The sequence below is a fragment of the Pithys albifrons genome, chromosome 3 (genome assembly GCF_047495875.1).
Source record: "Pithys albifrons albifrons isolate INPA30051 chromosome 3, PitAlb_v1, whole genome shotgun sequence".
Classification (NCBI taxonomy): Eukaryota; Metazoa; Chordata; class Aves; order Passeriformes; family Thamnophilidae; genus Pithys; species Pithys albifrons.
In genome coordinates this window covers 37,330,123-37,343,817 of record NC_092460.1, presented here as the reverse complement: position 1 = coordinate 37,343,817, position 13,695 = coordinate 37,330,123, and the positions used below count along the sequence as shown (strand labels likewise).

The window sequence follows — 13,695 nt, the reverse complement described above, 5'->3', positions numbered from 1 at the left end:
CCCAGGATGACTCCTATGTGCATGCAGACTCTTTCTCCTCCTGCACAGTGGCTACAAGTTCTCTGTCATCCCTGCTCAGATGGAACCTTTAGCATCAACCTGTGGATGGTATGAGGTATACTTACCACACATGCATAAACAACAGAGACATTCTCATCTTTATCTTGACTTGAATAGTTGATGTATGAGAGAATTGCTGGAGAACATTTGGCTCTGTGTTTTCATTCTACTGTTTCTTTAACAACTTGAGAATGACACAGTGTCAGGATGCAGAGGAACATAATTTATTCTGTATCCTCTGGCCTGCAAGATTAGTCTTGAAGTAATAAAGATTGGCTTTGTGCATAGCTACATGTAGCAGTTACGTGCTTGTAGCTCTGCGTGATTACTTCATCTATTTTAACATCCTCAGGTATGACTAAATAAATAAAAGCCTTAAACTTCTGTGAAACTCTTCTTTGAGTTCATCATGAGCAAATTTGCTGATGACACCAAGTTGGGAGGGAGTGTCGACATGTTGGAAGGCAGGAGGGCTCTGCAGAGGGACTTGGACAGGCTGGAGAGATGGGCTGATTCCAATAGGATGAAGCTCAACAAGGCCAAGTGCCAGGTCCTGCACTTTGGCCACAATAACCCCATGCAGCGCTCCAGGCTGGGCACAGAGTGGCTGGAGAGCAGCCAGGCAGAAAGGGACCTGGGAGTTTGGATTGACAGGAAGCTCAACATGAGCCAGCAGGGTGCCCAGGTGGCCAACAAGGCCAATGGGATCCTGGCCTGTATCAAGAATAGTGTGGCCAGCAGGACGAGGGAAGTGATCCTTCCCCCTGTACTAAGCACTGGTGAGGCCACACCTTGAGTATTGTGTTCTGTTCTGGGCCCCTCAGTTCAGGAAAGACATTGAGGCACTGGAGCGGGCCCAGAAAAGAGCAATGAGGCTGGTGAATGGGCTTGAGCACAAGTCCTATGAGAAACAGCTGAGGGAACTGGGGTTGTTTAGCCTGGAGTAGAGGAGGCTCAGGGGAGACCTTATCACTCTCTACAACTACATGAAGGGATGTTGTAGCCAGGTGGGGGTTGGTCTCTTCTCTCAGGCAACCAGCAGTAGAACAAGAGGGCATGGCCTTAAGCTCTGCCAGGGGAGGTTTAGGTTGGGTAGCAGGAAGAAGTTCTTTACAGAGAGAGTGGTCAGGCATTGGAATGGCCTGCCCAGTGAGGTGGTGGATTCTCCAACCCTGGAGGTTTTTAAGGTGAGACTGGATGTGGCACTTAGTGCCATGATCTAGTAATGAAAGTGGGGTTGGATTAAGGGTTGGACTTGATGATCTTGGACGTCTCTTCCAACCCAACTGACTCTATGACTCTATGACACATCCAGACTGACAAATGGGTGGCACTGGGCTCAGTTTATGACTGTCTGCTGAGCAACCTAGCGTTTCCCAGCATAGGTGACATGTGGTCTTTAGGGTTCAGTGGCTGGCCACCGTGATGAACACTGTGCCACTAGGTGGTAGTGCTGATCAGACCTACCAGCTGGTGGTGATAGCTTATTGGCAGGCGGTTCACAGAAGGAAAGTGAAAATTTAAAATTCATAAATATTTTTTCCACTGTAATCTGATCTGGCAAAGTCAGGAAATGTAATCTTGCATTCTGGTTCAGCTGTGGAAATGAGTCCATTTTAAAATGCCTTTAGGTGTGCTTGTGGGTCTGCAAACTTTTCACCACAATTTTAGATTTGTCTTACACTTTTTTCAAACTGAATGTATTCTTTTTAATAAACAAGCAATATGCTATGTCTCAGAAAGATGTGGATGTAATTTTTAGCTTTACATTTTAAACCACAGGTGTTACCAAGGTGTTACCTATTTCCTAAGAATCACTAGGTGAGAGGGGCTATACAGGCAAAAATTCTTTTTTTTTCTTTTTTTCTTTTTTTTTTTTTTTAAATACAAGATAGCCTAGTCTGTAAAGGATTCTGTGAATGTTATCTAGTCTGCTCCCCACCCAGAGGAGGGCAAGCTAACATCATGTTCCTCTCTTGTGCTACAAGACGACACACTTTCTTTAAGAACACATTATCCATCTACAAGAAAGAAATCAGTTAAAAGTGCTCCTATCAGCTACTATCATGTGTCTGTGCATTTAAGTTGTGATAGTTAAAGATGCAACACTAACATTTTGCTTGGTAAGTAGTGATGACATACAGAAGTCAAGATTTATCTTCAAGATGTGAAACAAGATCTCTTCCTGAACTGAATCTTCATGTTTTAGTGTGTTCTGTATATGTTGGTCCTTGTCATATCCACACAGCAGTCTAACAGAAGCTCAAAAAAATTCTTGAGGTAGTCTCAATAATCACACTGGTAATTTTATTGTGTGGCTTCATACATAAATAATTCATTTGTTTTTCTCTCTCTCTCTGCATTTGCAAGAGTTAAAACCACTCACACGGAAGAGTTCACCTTTAAGCAGTTTTTTGATCCAGAACATGAGACCTCAAGAAAACACCTCTGTCATGGGACTCACAATAACTGTAGTTACAACTTTTGCAAATCACTGCCTATCCACTAATATACTAAAGCCAGCAATTCTTTTAAGACAGTTAAGCAATCAGATAGACTTAGTCACATCAAGTTGGGTATGGATTCACTATGGCTTTTAAATGAGATCATTGATGTCCATTTTTAATCTTACTGTCTCCAAGGTGTTTGAGCTTCTGGTATGCCGAGAGTTGCATAGACATTTAGTGTGATATACTCTTGAAATATTCAAAGGAGCTGAGGGTCAATAAATTCTTATCCTTTGCATACAGTTAAGGGAACCGAAGTGAGAAATGTAAGGGTAAAGATTCATACCCCAAAGTTCCTGAAAACATAACTGGAATTATTTTATTAACTTCAGTAATGTATGAAACAAGTCTTAACTAAATTGTTTAGGATCAAAAGAGGAAGTCTGAGGCAGTCTGAAAACCAAACTTAGTCTTGATACTGGTCTTTAAGCAGTGAGTTGATATCAATTCAAGTCCTGTCCTTCTGTATGTTTTTGTATTTGAAAAGAAATATTAATTCAGAAAAGTTCCTCTCATCAGTCTTACTTACACATTCACCTGTTTTGGGGCGTTTCTGAAAATTTCCCTCACTACTACTAGAATCTGCCATTTGTACACATTCACTTCATGTAATTAGAAGCAGCTTATTCCCTTCCTGGAACTTGATAGCCACAATAATTGCATGTTGGAAATACCATGCTTTTTGTCCTTTTTTATGTTCAAAGTTCAGACAAGGTCATGGAAGTAACTGGATCAAATCCATGAAGAACCATGTGTGGAAAGTGCATATCCTTTCTGCCTCTTAGTTGAAACGTGTGCTGTGGCTGTAAATCAAGCCCAGTTGATAGATTAAGGGACATAAACTGTAGCTGGAGTCGTTGGTCAGCTGAGTGGTGTGACCAAGAACATGTATCATCAAGCCACTTGAAAGCCCTGTGATGATACAGATATGAGGTTTGAAATCCCCACAGTGGTGGTGTGTTGCTTCTCGTAAAACATTTGCATTAGAGACCTTTCTTTGAGACACAGTGAGTGGTAGTTGTTTGAAATATCCTTCTAACCCCAGAGTGATGTTCCCCCCATTCCTCCTCTGACTAGTGATGTGGGGTACTCATTCTCAGCTGCGTTAATACAATGTGATGTCATATAATTCAAGGAGGGTAATGGAGATGTCAGCAACAAACTTTTTCCACTGTAAATGGAAGAAGGGACAGAGCCTTAAGGGTCTCTGCCACCTAAATGGAAACAGACATTCAAATATGTCAATAGATGTAAATGAGCACTGGACAATGTAGACTTTTTTCCTGACTTGAGAGCTGGGCTAGACAAGCAGAAAGAACAACTAATGGAACTCAAAGCACGTGGCACGTTTCTATCTAAAATATAGTGACTGCTTTGGGAATGTAGGTACTGACCTACACACTGCTTTTTCCTCTTGGTCATTGAGAGAATACTATGAGCTGTTGGTGCATTATGCTGGCTTTGACCATTGCATTTCATTTAGCCTTCATATGAGTTGTTGAATCTCATTCAACAAATTCTAAAACCTTCTTTACCTTAAAAGAGCAATTTCAGTTTACTAAGAAAAAACAGAACCAAGCTCAGCTCAGAAAGAAATATCTTAATCCTCAGATTCTTAAAACAGAAAAATAAATATTAATTCATTTAATTATTTTTTTAAATCCTTGATATAATAAATATTGTTCCCTTTGCTCATCCTTGAAAAGGGAAAATGGTTAGAAACCTCTCATCTACTCACATGAGCATGCCATTATGACATGATCTGTGCAACCAAAATAATAAATTAGCTTGTTTTAGTAAAGGTTTATGGGAGTCGATAAGAATGAGAGTAGGAGTCCCACTTACCAGAATTTAACACTAGAAAACTACAGAGCATACTAAATTGTGTATGATCTCACAAAAATCATTGGAATAGCTGTCCCAGAGATATTTTCTTTTTAACATAGTTGTGAGAAATAGGTTTTAAGCAGTTATTTAGATATTTCCACTGGGGTCATCACAGTAATTTAAATTAAAATGTGGTGGAGAATTGTTCTTTTGTAAATGTTTTCTAAATGTTTCAATTTCAAACCAAAACCAAACTCACTCCAAATCACTAACTTTTTGCATCAACAACTTTAAAGTTTTCCCTTGAAGAGGACAAAGACATGAAAACAGCCTGAAATTTCATGGTGAAAACCTGGGGCCAACACCTGGGTGAAATGTGCCAGAACATCATGACTATTGTTTTATGAATCTTGTCAGTACCTTGGGATTTCCATCTGCAGCCATTTCTAAAATCCCAGGAAATGTTTAAGGGCTACACAGGTAAATTAAATACTGTGATCTTTCAGTCTCCAGCCCTTTTTTGTTTGTTTTGTTTTTCTCTACTGACATCACTTTGTGAAAATTGGAGCGGTGGTAGGTTTTATTGGAGAAATTTTTCTGAAACCAGGCTAGTAACTAATTCTTTGCTTCAGAATGATAACAACTCTAGTCCACAAGTGAAGATCCAATGACCAGCTACCAAAATATACCATCTTATCCATCTCTTCTTTGTGTCCTGCAGTAGTAATTATTTTTGAAAAAAATCTGAGATTAAACTTCAGATAACAGCTCATTCCTATGTATAAATGTCAGAGTTCTTCAGAGAGCTTTAACTAGCTTCTTTTCTAGGAATTCTGGGAATACTGCCTTCCCCAACCTTTCTCCTTCCCTAACATAATTTTTTGTCATTCCTGATACATTTTATATCCCAGTATAACACTTGAATGTTTTAACTCTACAGCAGAGAAATACTGCCCTTCGCAGAAATTCCTTACAGGAAGTTGCAGGCTTTCTGCATTTATTGTGGTTATTTCAAATACTGAAAAACAGAGAAAAGAAGCAACAGGCAATTCATGAGTCTATTAAAAGAGATTTAATATTTGTAGAACTTACCCAACCTTCTTTTGCTCTTTTCAGGTCACACAGACAAATAATTCTTTTGCTTATGTATTTGTTAGATACATTTTGGCATATACAGCTTTGTGTAATTTATATTGTTAATGACACTCATAGAATCATAGAATCGATTGGGTTGGAAAAGACCTCCGAGATCATCAAGTCCAATGCTTGGTCCAACTCCAGTCTATTTACTAGATCATGGCACTCAGTGCCAAGTCCAATCTCAGTTTAAAAACCTCCAGGGATGGTGAATCCACCACCTCTCCGGGCAGGCCATTCCAGTGCCTGATTACTCCCTCTGGAAAGAATTTTATCCTGATCTCCAACTTAAATTTCCTCTGGCAGAGCTTGAGCCCGTGCCCCCTTGTCCTATTGCTGAGTGCCTGGGAGAAGAGACCAACCCCCACCTGGCTAGAACTTCCCTTCAGGTAGTTCTAGACAGTGCTGAGGTCACCTCTGAGCCTCCTCTTCTCCAGGCTAAACAATGCCAGCTCCCTCAGCCTCTCCCCATAGGATTTATGTTCCAGTCCCTTCCCCAGCCTTGTTGCTTTTCTCTGAACTCACTGCTTTGGATCTGAATTCTATTCTAAAGATGGGAAATACACCCTGCTTTCAGAATGCAAAAGTGAAATAATTTGAATTGAAGTAGATAACAACTTCTAGCCCTGATTTGTACTGAATTGACTTGAATGTTTACATGAATGTGAGATTCTATCTGCCCTAAGGAGATACAAGATTTTTGGATACCAAGTGTCAGTGTTCAGTGTTCTAGCAAAGGCTTTTTGTGAGAAACTGCAAAAATACAGAAAGCTCTGCACAGAGAAACCCTAGGAACAAAAAGAAAAATATTTGGATTTTTTTAAACTATTTTTTCCTTTGGGTTTTTTCCCTTTTTTTTTTTCTTCTTTTGCCACCTATTTCCTTCCCTCCATTCCCCTCTCCCTCCTCACTGGAAGCTTAAAATGAATTTTCTGGGGTTTTTTGAAAGTTGGTTATCAGAAGCCTGGCATTAATTACAAATTCCAGACCTAATGTCTGTTGCAGAATAATAATTGTATTTCTTTTCAGATAGATTTGCAAAAAGGAATCCAAAATATTCAACTCAAAATATTCAACTCTTTCTGATTACTTATTTTGGTCAGATCTCCTGTGTACCAGCATTGGCACATGAATCTTGCAGCTGTTTTTCAGGAAAATAGTAATTCATCCTTTACTGAGGTTATGCCCCTTTTGAGTTATTTATTGTTCCTTTTATTTGAATTTTTTCCTGTCAAAACTTTGTCCTGTATCTTCGTGATATTCCTTATAGCAATGACAGCTTTGACCAGGCTAGAGAAAGCAGGATGGAGTTAAATCATGTGTACTGACAAAGTAGTTCAATAAAAACCATTTATTTTTGCATTACTGATATATTCTTAGTCACTGGAACGTGCTGGATTTTGAAATGAGGTTCTGTACATTCTTAATACCACATATATAAAATTAAAAAGTAAATAATTTGAGGTCTGTCTGCAAATTTATTATTCTGCATGTTAATATTTCATGGTAGGATGTAGCTGCTCCTAATGATGCAGACTATGTGAGTCTAGTTTATGACTGTGGTACTTGACCTGACTCTCTGTATTATAATTATGAGACATTATTAAGAAAAAAAATATTTCCAACCCTTAACAGAATTCATTATTAAGAATTTATATCCAGAGGTATTTGCAAATACTTCATTCTTGTGAGAGGGACCTCTTGAAAATGATACACTCTCTTTGACCATGAAACACCCCTGGTTATCAGAATCTTTAAAAAAAAAGAAACACAAAACCAACAACAAATCAAAACTAAAAAAAACCTTATTTTAATACAATAGCAGCAGGAAAGGACAAATACTGTTTTGTGGAATCAAAGTGGAGATGAAAGAGACCAGTCAGAAGGCCAAACTCCCATCAATTCTCTGATTTATTAGACTGCCAGTAGTGCAGACTTACCTCACAGTTTCCTACTAGTCTATTTCAAACTAAGAAAGGAGAAGCATTCTCCAGGTGAATGAGAGACATTGGTTGTTGAAGTGTTTTCTCTGCATGTTGGCTACCAAGGCTGTGGACCAGAGGCTTGAACCATTCCATGCATAAGCTCACTGGAGTCAGGGAAAACCTGCCCCAGGTACCTAAAGTGTCTTTTCCTGCTGCAAGCTGCATTAATAGCTTTCCCCATGTGGAACTGTGTTTACAGAAACCAGACAGAACTGGTCTCACACAAGCCATCATTATCACCTCCTAGTAACCATGCAAAGCACTGGACTACAAGCCGATGCATTTTCTTAGCCCTGAGCAAATTATTAACTGGCATCTGTAACAGAAATAAAATGCATAACATCAGTTTCTAAGAGGACACTGTTTTCATTATATGTTTAATTTTTCACAGAACATAAAGGCAGATACATCAAAATACCAAGAAGCCCTTTCTAATTAAACCCTCTATATATGTTTCCTTTTCTTCTTAAGATATGGAAATGTATTGAGCTATTAAAGAGAAACATAAAAGGAAGCCCAGATACTGTTTATACACAGGCTTTATGACTGCAGCTACTTACGTTGCAGGAGACATTATTTTGACTGCAACAAGTTACAGTGTGGCTTGACAGAACTCAAGGCTACTTTGTAGTGTTACAGAGCGAGACAATGACTGGAAGGATGCCTTACCTAGTTTTGTGAGGTTTCACAAAGGTGAGGTGAGGTATCTCAACATAGATCCAGCACTGAGATTTCATGCAGTGCTCTGCCAAAGGGGACATTCTTATACCCCCACAGCTGTTCACCTGTTTATGATCATGCTTTGAGTTACTTGGTTGGGCCAGGTTTGGAGGAAAACAAGAGGGTGAATTATTCTCACACTATGTACGATTTATTTACCATTCATATAATGTATCTTACAGGCTCTTCAGAATAACAGTGTATTATCCTTGGAACATGGGAAGCAGGTGAAAAGTTGTCTCTGTCCAAATCACTGTCATAAATCTCCCAGATTGCTTAGCCCAATATTTTACTTCTGAAGCTTGGGATCAAGATCCATGTTATTTAGTTCGCAGGACAGTGTTTGGGTGGTGCATTTCACTGAGGTCACTAAATAAGTCTGGCACTGTAGTTTTTTTGATCAGCCTTGAAATAGTTAGCAAGGACATTTGGATCTGTGCCTCACTGTAGATGCTGTTTGACCAGTCTATTCCAAGTTTAGCAGCCAAATAGGTTCAAATAAAGTGATCCAAATGTTGCAGTGCTCAGTCAGGCAAAACTCACTTTTTGTTTTCCTTAGATAAAGATTAAATAAAAGCCAAATCAGGACTTTTGGAACTGGCCACTTCAAAGCTGGAAGGCAACACTCTGGAGACATCTAATAGAAGATCAATATTAAGAGTTCAGTACAGCAAGTACTATTTTTTTATTTTTAGTTTTTATTTTTTTCTTATATATTATCTACAAGCACAAGCTTTCATATTTTTAATGTAAAAATGCATACAGATCATTATATATATATATAAAAATCAACTAGCCTTGTAGCAAAATGCCCCCCATGTTGGGGACAAATTATCTGGATCCAGGTGCAAACCCAGTGGCTAATCCTCACTTTCATCTGTAGTTGCACCAAACTCCCAGACATGAAGATTCTCAAAGTTCTAGGGAAGTCTTGGGTCCTGATCCAGGTCTTGCAGCATGGGTATGACTAACTCTTCATCAACTGAAGATAAATATTTAAAACCTTACTAAATGACGATCAACTTGTTGTAGGTAAGAAGTATCCATTTCACCTTTCTTCCCCCTTTTTGTTGATCATTTGTCCCACCCTCTCTACAAAGAAATCGTAGGGGGCAGAGAAGAGATGTTTGATGTTACATATACATACACTTAAACAGCAGCTGTAGGAACAGAATTTAAGCTGTTGATATCTGCTGCAGAAAGGCTACCAAATGTGGGTTCATGCTGCATTTGGCCTTTTCAATGCTTGGGCAACTTTGGGCTCAATTTGCACATTGTAAAAATATGACACATTTATAGCATATGTTGCAACATTGTGAGCAACAGAAAATCAGATTGCATGTAATACTACTCAATGTGTATCAGCAGATGGATCATAGTAGAACTAGCTTGACAATCAGCCCATGACACCGAGGGAAAAGAATTAATGAGTAATGTAAAGAAATCTGTGTGGGAGGAAAAGTCACAAAATAGCAGCCTCCTTTTTGACCAAGTCTTTATGTTGTTTGGCGGTTTCCAAATTCAGTCTTTGAGAAGGAATGTTACTGTTTTCATCATAGGTTCTTTAGGCAAGAAGTGATATTTGCACAGTGGAATCTTTTCTTTCTCCAGGATTTTATAATTTCTCCATAAAGACATTGAAAAGAAAGATACAATTTGCTGGGATTCTTTTGGAATGTATGAGGGCCATAACTTAGCCTCTCCTTCTTTTCAACTCTTCTAATGTGCATATGATTAATTTATAATGTTTTTGTGGTTTAAATGCAGCTCAACTCTGAACCCTAGAAAGGTTTTCAGATGTAGAACTGTTTAAGTTTTCTAAGAGAGGGATGAACCAATGGCTTAGTATGCCAAGACTTTAAAATTAGCTATATTGCCATGGGATTGCAAGTAAGGATTTTGTTTACCTCAGATCCATGCAACAGTACTGATTTGAAAGATAACAGAATGACTTAGTGCTTCAACTTGCAAATGCTAATTCTGGCTCCTAATGCCTGCAAGTTCAAACCCTCAGCTAAAGACTTCTGGTTTATAAACAGGTATTGACTCTTTCTTTTACACTTGTATTGATTCTATGTTTCTAATAGGACTAAAAATGAAAAAAACCTTTATTTTTTTTCTTTTTAACAAAAGTTAGAGATATGTTGAATAGTTTGGTAACAGGTGCATCTCAGAGACAGTGATATCACCCATTGCAAGAACTTCCTGCCCAGAAGCACAAGATAGTGTTTCCATTGCAGTGTGTATAACTGATGTATGGAAACATAGCTGAACAAGAGGACCAAAACACAGACATTGATTCCAGAAGATTAAAATGAGTTTTCACTATCTAGAATACAGAAACAAAGGAAACAAATAACAGCACAAAAATAATATACATCTGAATGTGATTTTCTTGGATGCTGGTTGGCTAAAAGAGAGAGTTTAAAAAAAATTACTTTTGTAAAATATCTGGAAGTAAATACTTTTGAAAGAAGTCCCAACTTGGAAGTTTTCTCTGTTGACAGGAATATACAGATCTGACTCTTCAGCCTGTTCCACCACCTCTATAGCTACCTATAATTGTCTGAAGTGTTATCCATCTAGATATACTCATTTTTCTACATCTGTTACAATCTGTCCTTGATAGCCTCTCCTAGCTGTAGAGGTCAGGACCAGTTTATAACTGTGTGTGTGTGACCAAAATTGCATACTCTACACCCTCTATGCCATTTCTGATGAACTGTTAATAATGGATTGTTTGCAGCAGCTGCCCAGGGCACACCTGACACCTCAGGCTACAAGCTGAATGTTAAAAGAGCTCTGCAGGCACAGGAACGTTTCTGTCTTCACACCAGTGACTCAGCTGTGGTAACTCCCCTCCAGGGAGGCATCAGCACCTTCACACCTGGCCTGAGGGGTCATGTCTGCTAATGGGCTATTAGAGACTGGCACAATAGGCAGTTGCAACTACTTAGACCATCAAAGAGTCTGAAAATATCCTATGACTCACAGAGTTAAATCACCCATTGTGAAACTTCCTGCCCTGGGGGGAGGTACTGGGCATTCCCAACTGAACCTGAGCAATATATGCTCAGGGGTTTGGGGACTTCTGGTATCACTCATTGGATCCAGAGGAGGATCAGAACCTCAAGAGAACTTCAACTGCCATTCTTGACCCAAGTGTGATCACTATCCTCACCAACAGGTTTCCTTTCCTTTGACTTTGGACTCAGGGGGACCACTTAGGGCTTGGCACAGAGGCTAACAAACACCATTCTGTTCGTGTCCCAGGGTGCCGGGTTATCCATCTGTCCTTTTATGGGTTAAAGCCAATTTTTCTCTGTATCATTGTATTTATTGTAATCTTTTCATTAAATTGTAACTCTGACTTGTAATCTCTTTAGGGTTGGGTTCATTTCTCCTGCCGGTTTACCTTCAAACCAGGGCTTAGCCTTTTTGGAGTTACTTCATCACAGAAGCAAATAACCATATGAAATACAAAGCAGTGGAGAATAAAGTTGTAAGTAGTTGCTACAAGGGGCTTTTTCTCAAAGAATACTGCTAGTGTTTCCATTTATCATTCCAGCCTTTGGCTGTTGTTCTACATGATAACAATTTGAGCTGCACACCGAGCTGCCTAATGGGATGCAACACAACTGGTGCAAAACCAGCACAGTCTGAATGAAAATCTTGCAGTCTTGGTTCTTATATTTTATAACATACAGTTAACAAACTAACTAGGCTGGAGGCAAAAGTTGACAGATGCCTTAAATCAGATGCATGAGAAAGAAGAAAACAATGGGCATCTTTTATCCCAGGCAGCAAAATCTGATAAAATATACTTTCACTGCAATGTGCCAGATAAAAGTCACAAAAAAACCTGTGCTGGTTTAAACCCCAGGGTGCTCCAAGCAACACCTGGAAGTTTAAACAGCTTGAAATGATCATATTTTGAGACAGTAGAGGCTATTCACATCTGATCTGCATTTTGGCATTAGACTTTAAATACTTGCCTTCCCAAAGATTCAGTTCTTTGGTATAAGATAGACTAAGAGGAACTACTTGAATTGAAAAAAAGACCAAAACAAGAAATGTAAAGAAAAGCTAAAAACTACCCATACCTAAATCAATAGTAATACAGTTGGTTGTTTTTTTTAGCTTGACTTCCTAACACATATACTCCCATATCCCAAAGTACAGCACTGCACTTTGAGGGGGAAAAGTTGAAATGTCCCTAGACTAGCTGATTATTTCTTGATGAATTCTGCAGTTTCATAGGATCTGGAAGAGCAACTGAACTTCAGCTCTGTTGAAATGTATGTCTGGCTGGCCAAGCACTCCATAAAATGGACCTTTCTTATATTTTTTGCATACCTTGCTAAGAATATCAACACACAGATTTGACAAAAATAACAGGGACAATTTGGAGTAAAAGCACACCATGCGCCAACTTAGAGCTGGTGAAAGGTGTCAGGTAAACTTTCCGATACAACAGAGCAGCCTCTACATGTATTCAGTCCTGGAGAACATTGGTGGTGAGGGACTGAAGGCCAAATCTTCTCGCCAATGGCTACTGAGCAGCTGGTTGGCTGGAAATGACGTTTAGGCACTACTGATTTGCAGGGCATTGGACTAGCCATGTAGAAGCAGAAGACCGTTGGCGCCAATCCCCGTCTAAGTCCTTTGGAGTTCACTTGGTGGTTTTTTCCATTGGTGTTTTTGGGTTTTGTCCTCATTAGCCAGAAGCAATGTGGCTAAATAAATTTCAGAGCAGAAAAATACTATGATTCTGTGTTATTCAAAAAAATGGTGGTGTTTATCTGTTTGGGTTTTTTTAATTGGAAAGCTTTGACCATCTTTAATTAAATGTGCTCTGCCTGCCTCATCCCTGCTTCAAGCTAATATGCTCTAAAATGCTTCTCTGGCTTAGTACAGCTCTTTTTAGCTGCTGATTTTGGTAAGCATCTTATTAATTGCCTGCTTGACATGGGTGGTGGAGCTTCGTCTCCGAGTCTTGCCCTGGACCATCTTCCGACGCCGTACCTCACGACAGAGCTCATAGAAGGCCTCCATAATGTTTCCCTCTCCTGTGCAAGCAGAGCACTCATAAAAAGCACATGCTAGTTCTGTGGCCAGCTTTTCACCTTCCTCTGTGCTGACTTGCCTGGAGTGATCCAAGTCTGCTTTGTTCCCCACCAGGATCAGGGTGACATTTTTGGGCTTTTTAACTTCATCCAACAAGTTTTTAAGTGGCAGCATTTCCTCAAAGCTGCCTCTGTCTGTGATGTCGTAAACCAGCACAAAGCCTTCACCCCAGCGCACATGTCCTTCTTTCTGAATAGCATCCTCCTATTTGAAAAGACAGACACCAGTCTTAGGAATTTGATTTATGAAAAAGACATCAGACCTTGAGACAGATGTTGGTCCTACAAAGCCACGCACAGCTGCTTTACTTTGCATTTTACATAATCACCTAT

General features: G+C 39.4%; 1 protein-coding gene across 4 annotated transcripts in view; it reads right to left on the bottom strand.

Moving 5' to 3' along the window:
• Window positions 1–8,914: 8,914 nt before the first annotated feature.
• The window catches only part of RERG (RAS like estrogen regulated growth inhibitor), a 104,127-nt gene continuing 99,346 nt past the window's right edge, over window positions 8,915–13,695 (bottom strand). For all 4 annotated transcript variants that reach the window (XM_071551393.1, XM_071551396.1, XM_071551394.1 and 1 more), the window contains one exon: window positions 8,915–13,567. In XM_071551393.1, coding sequence (XP_071407494.1) covers window positions 13,160–13,567 — 408 coding nt within the window. In that variant the 3' untranslated portion in view covers window positions 8,915–13,159. The remainder of the gene's footprint in view (window positions 13,568–13,695) is intronic.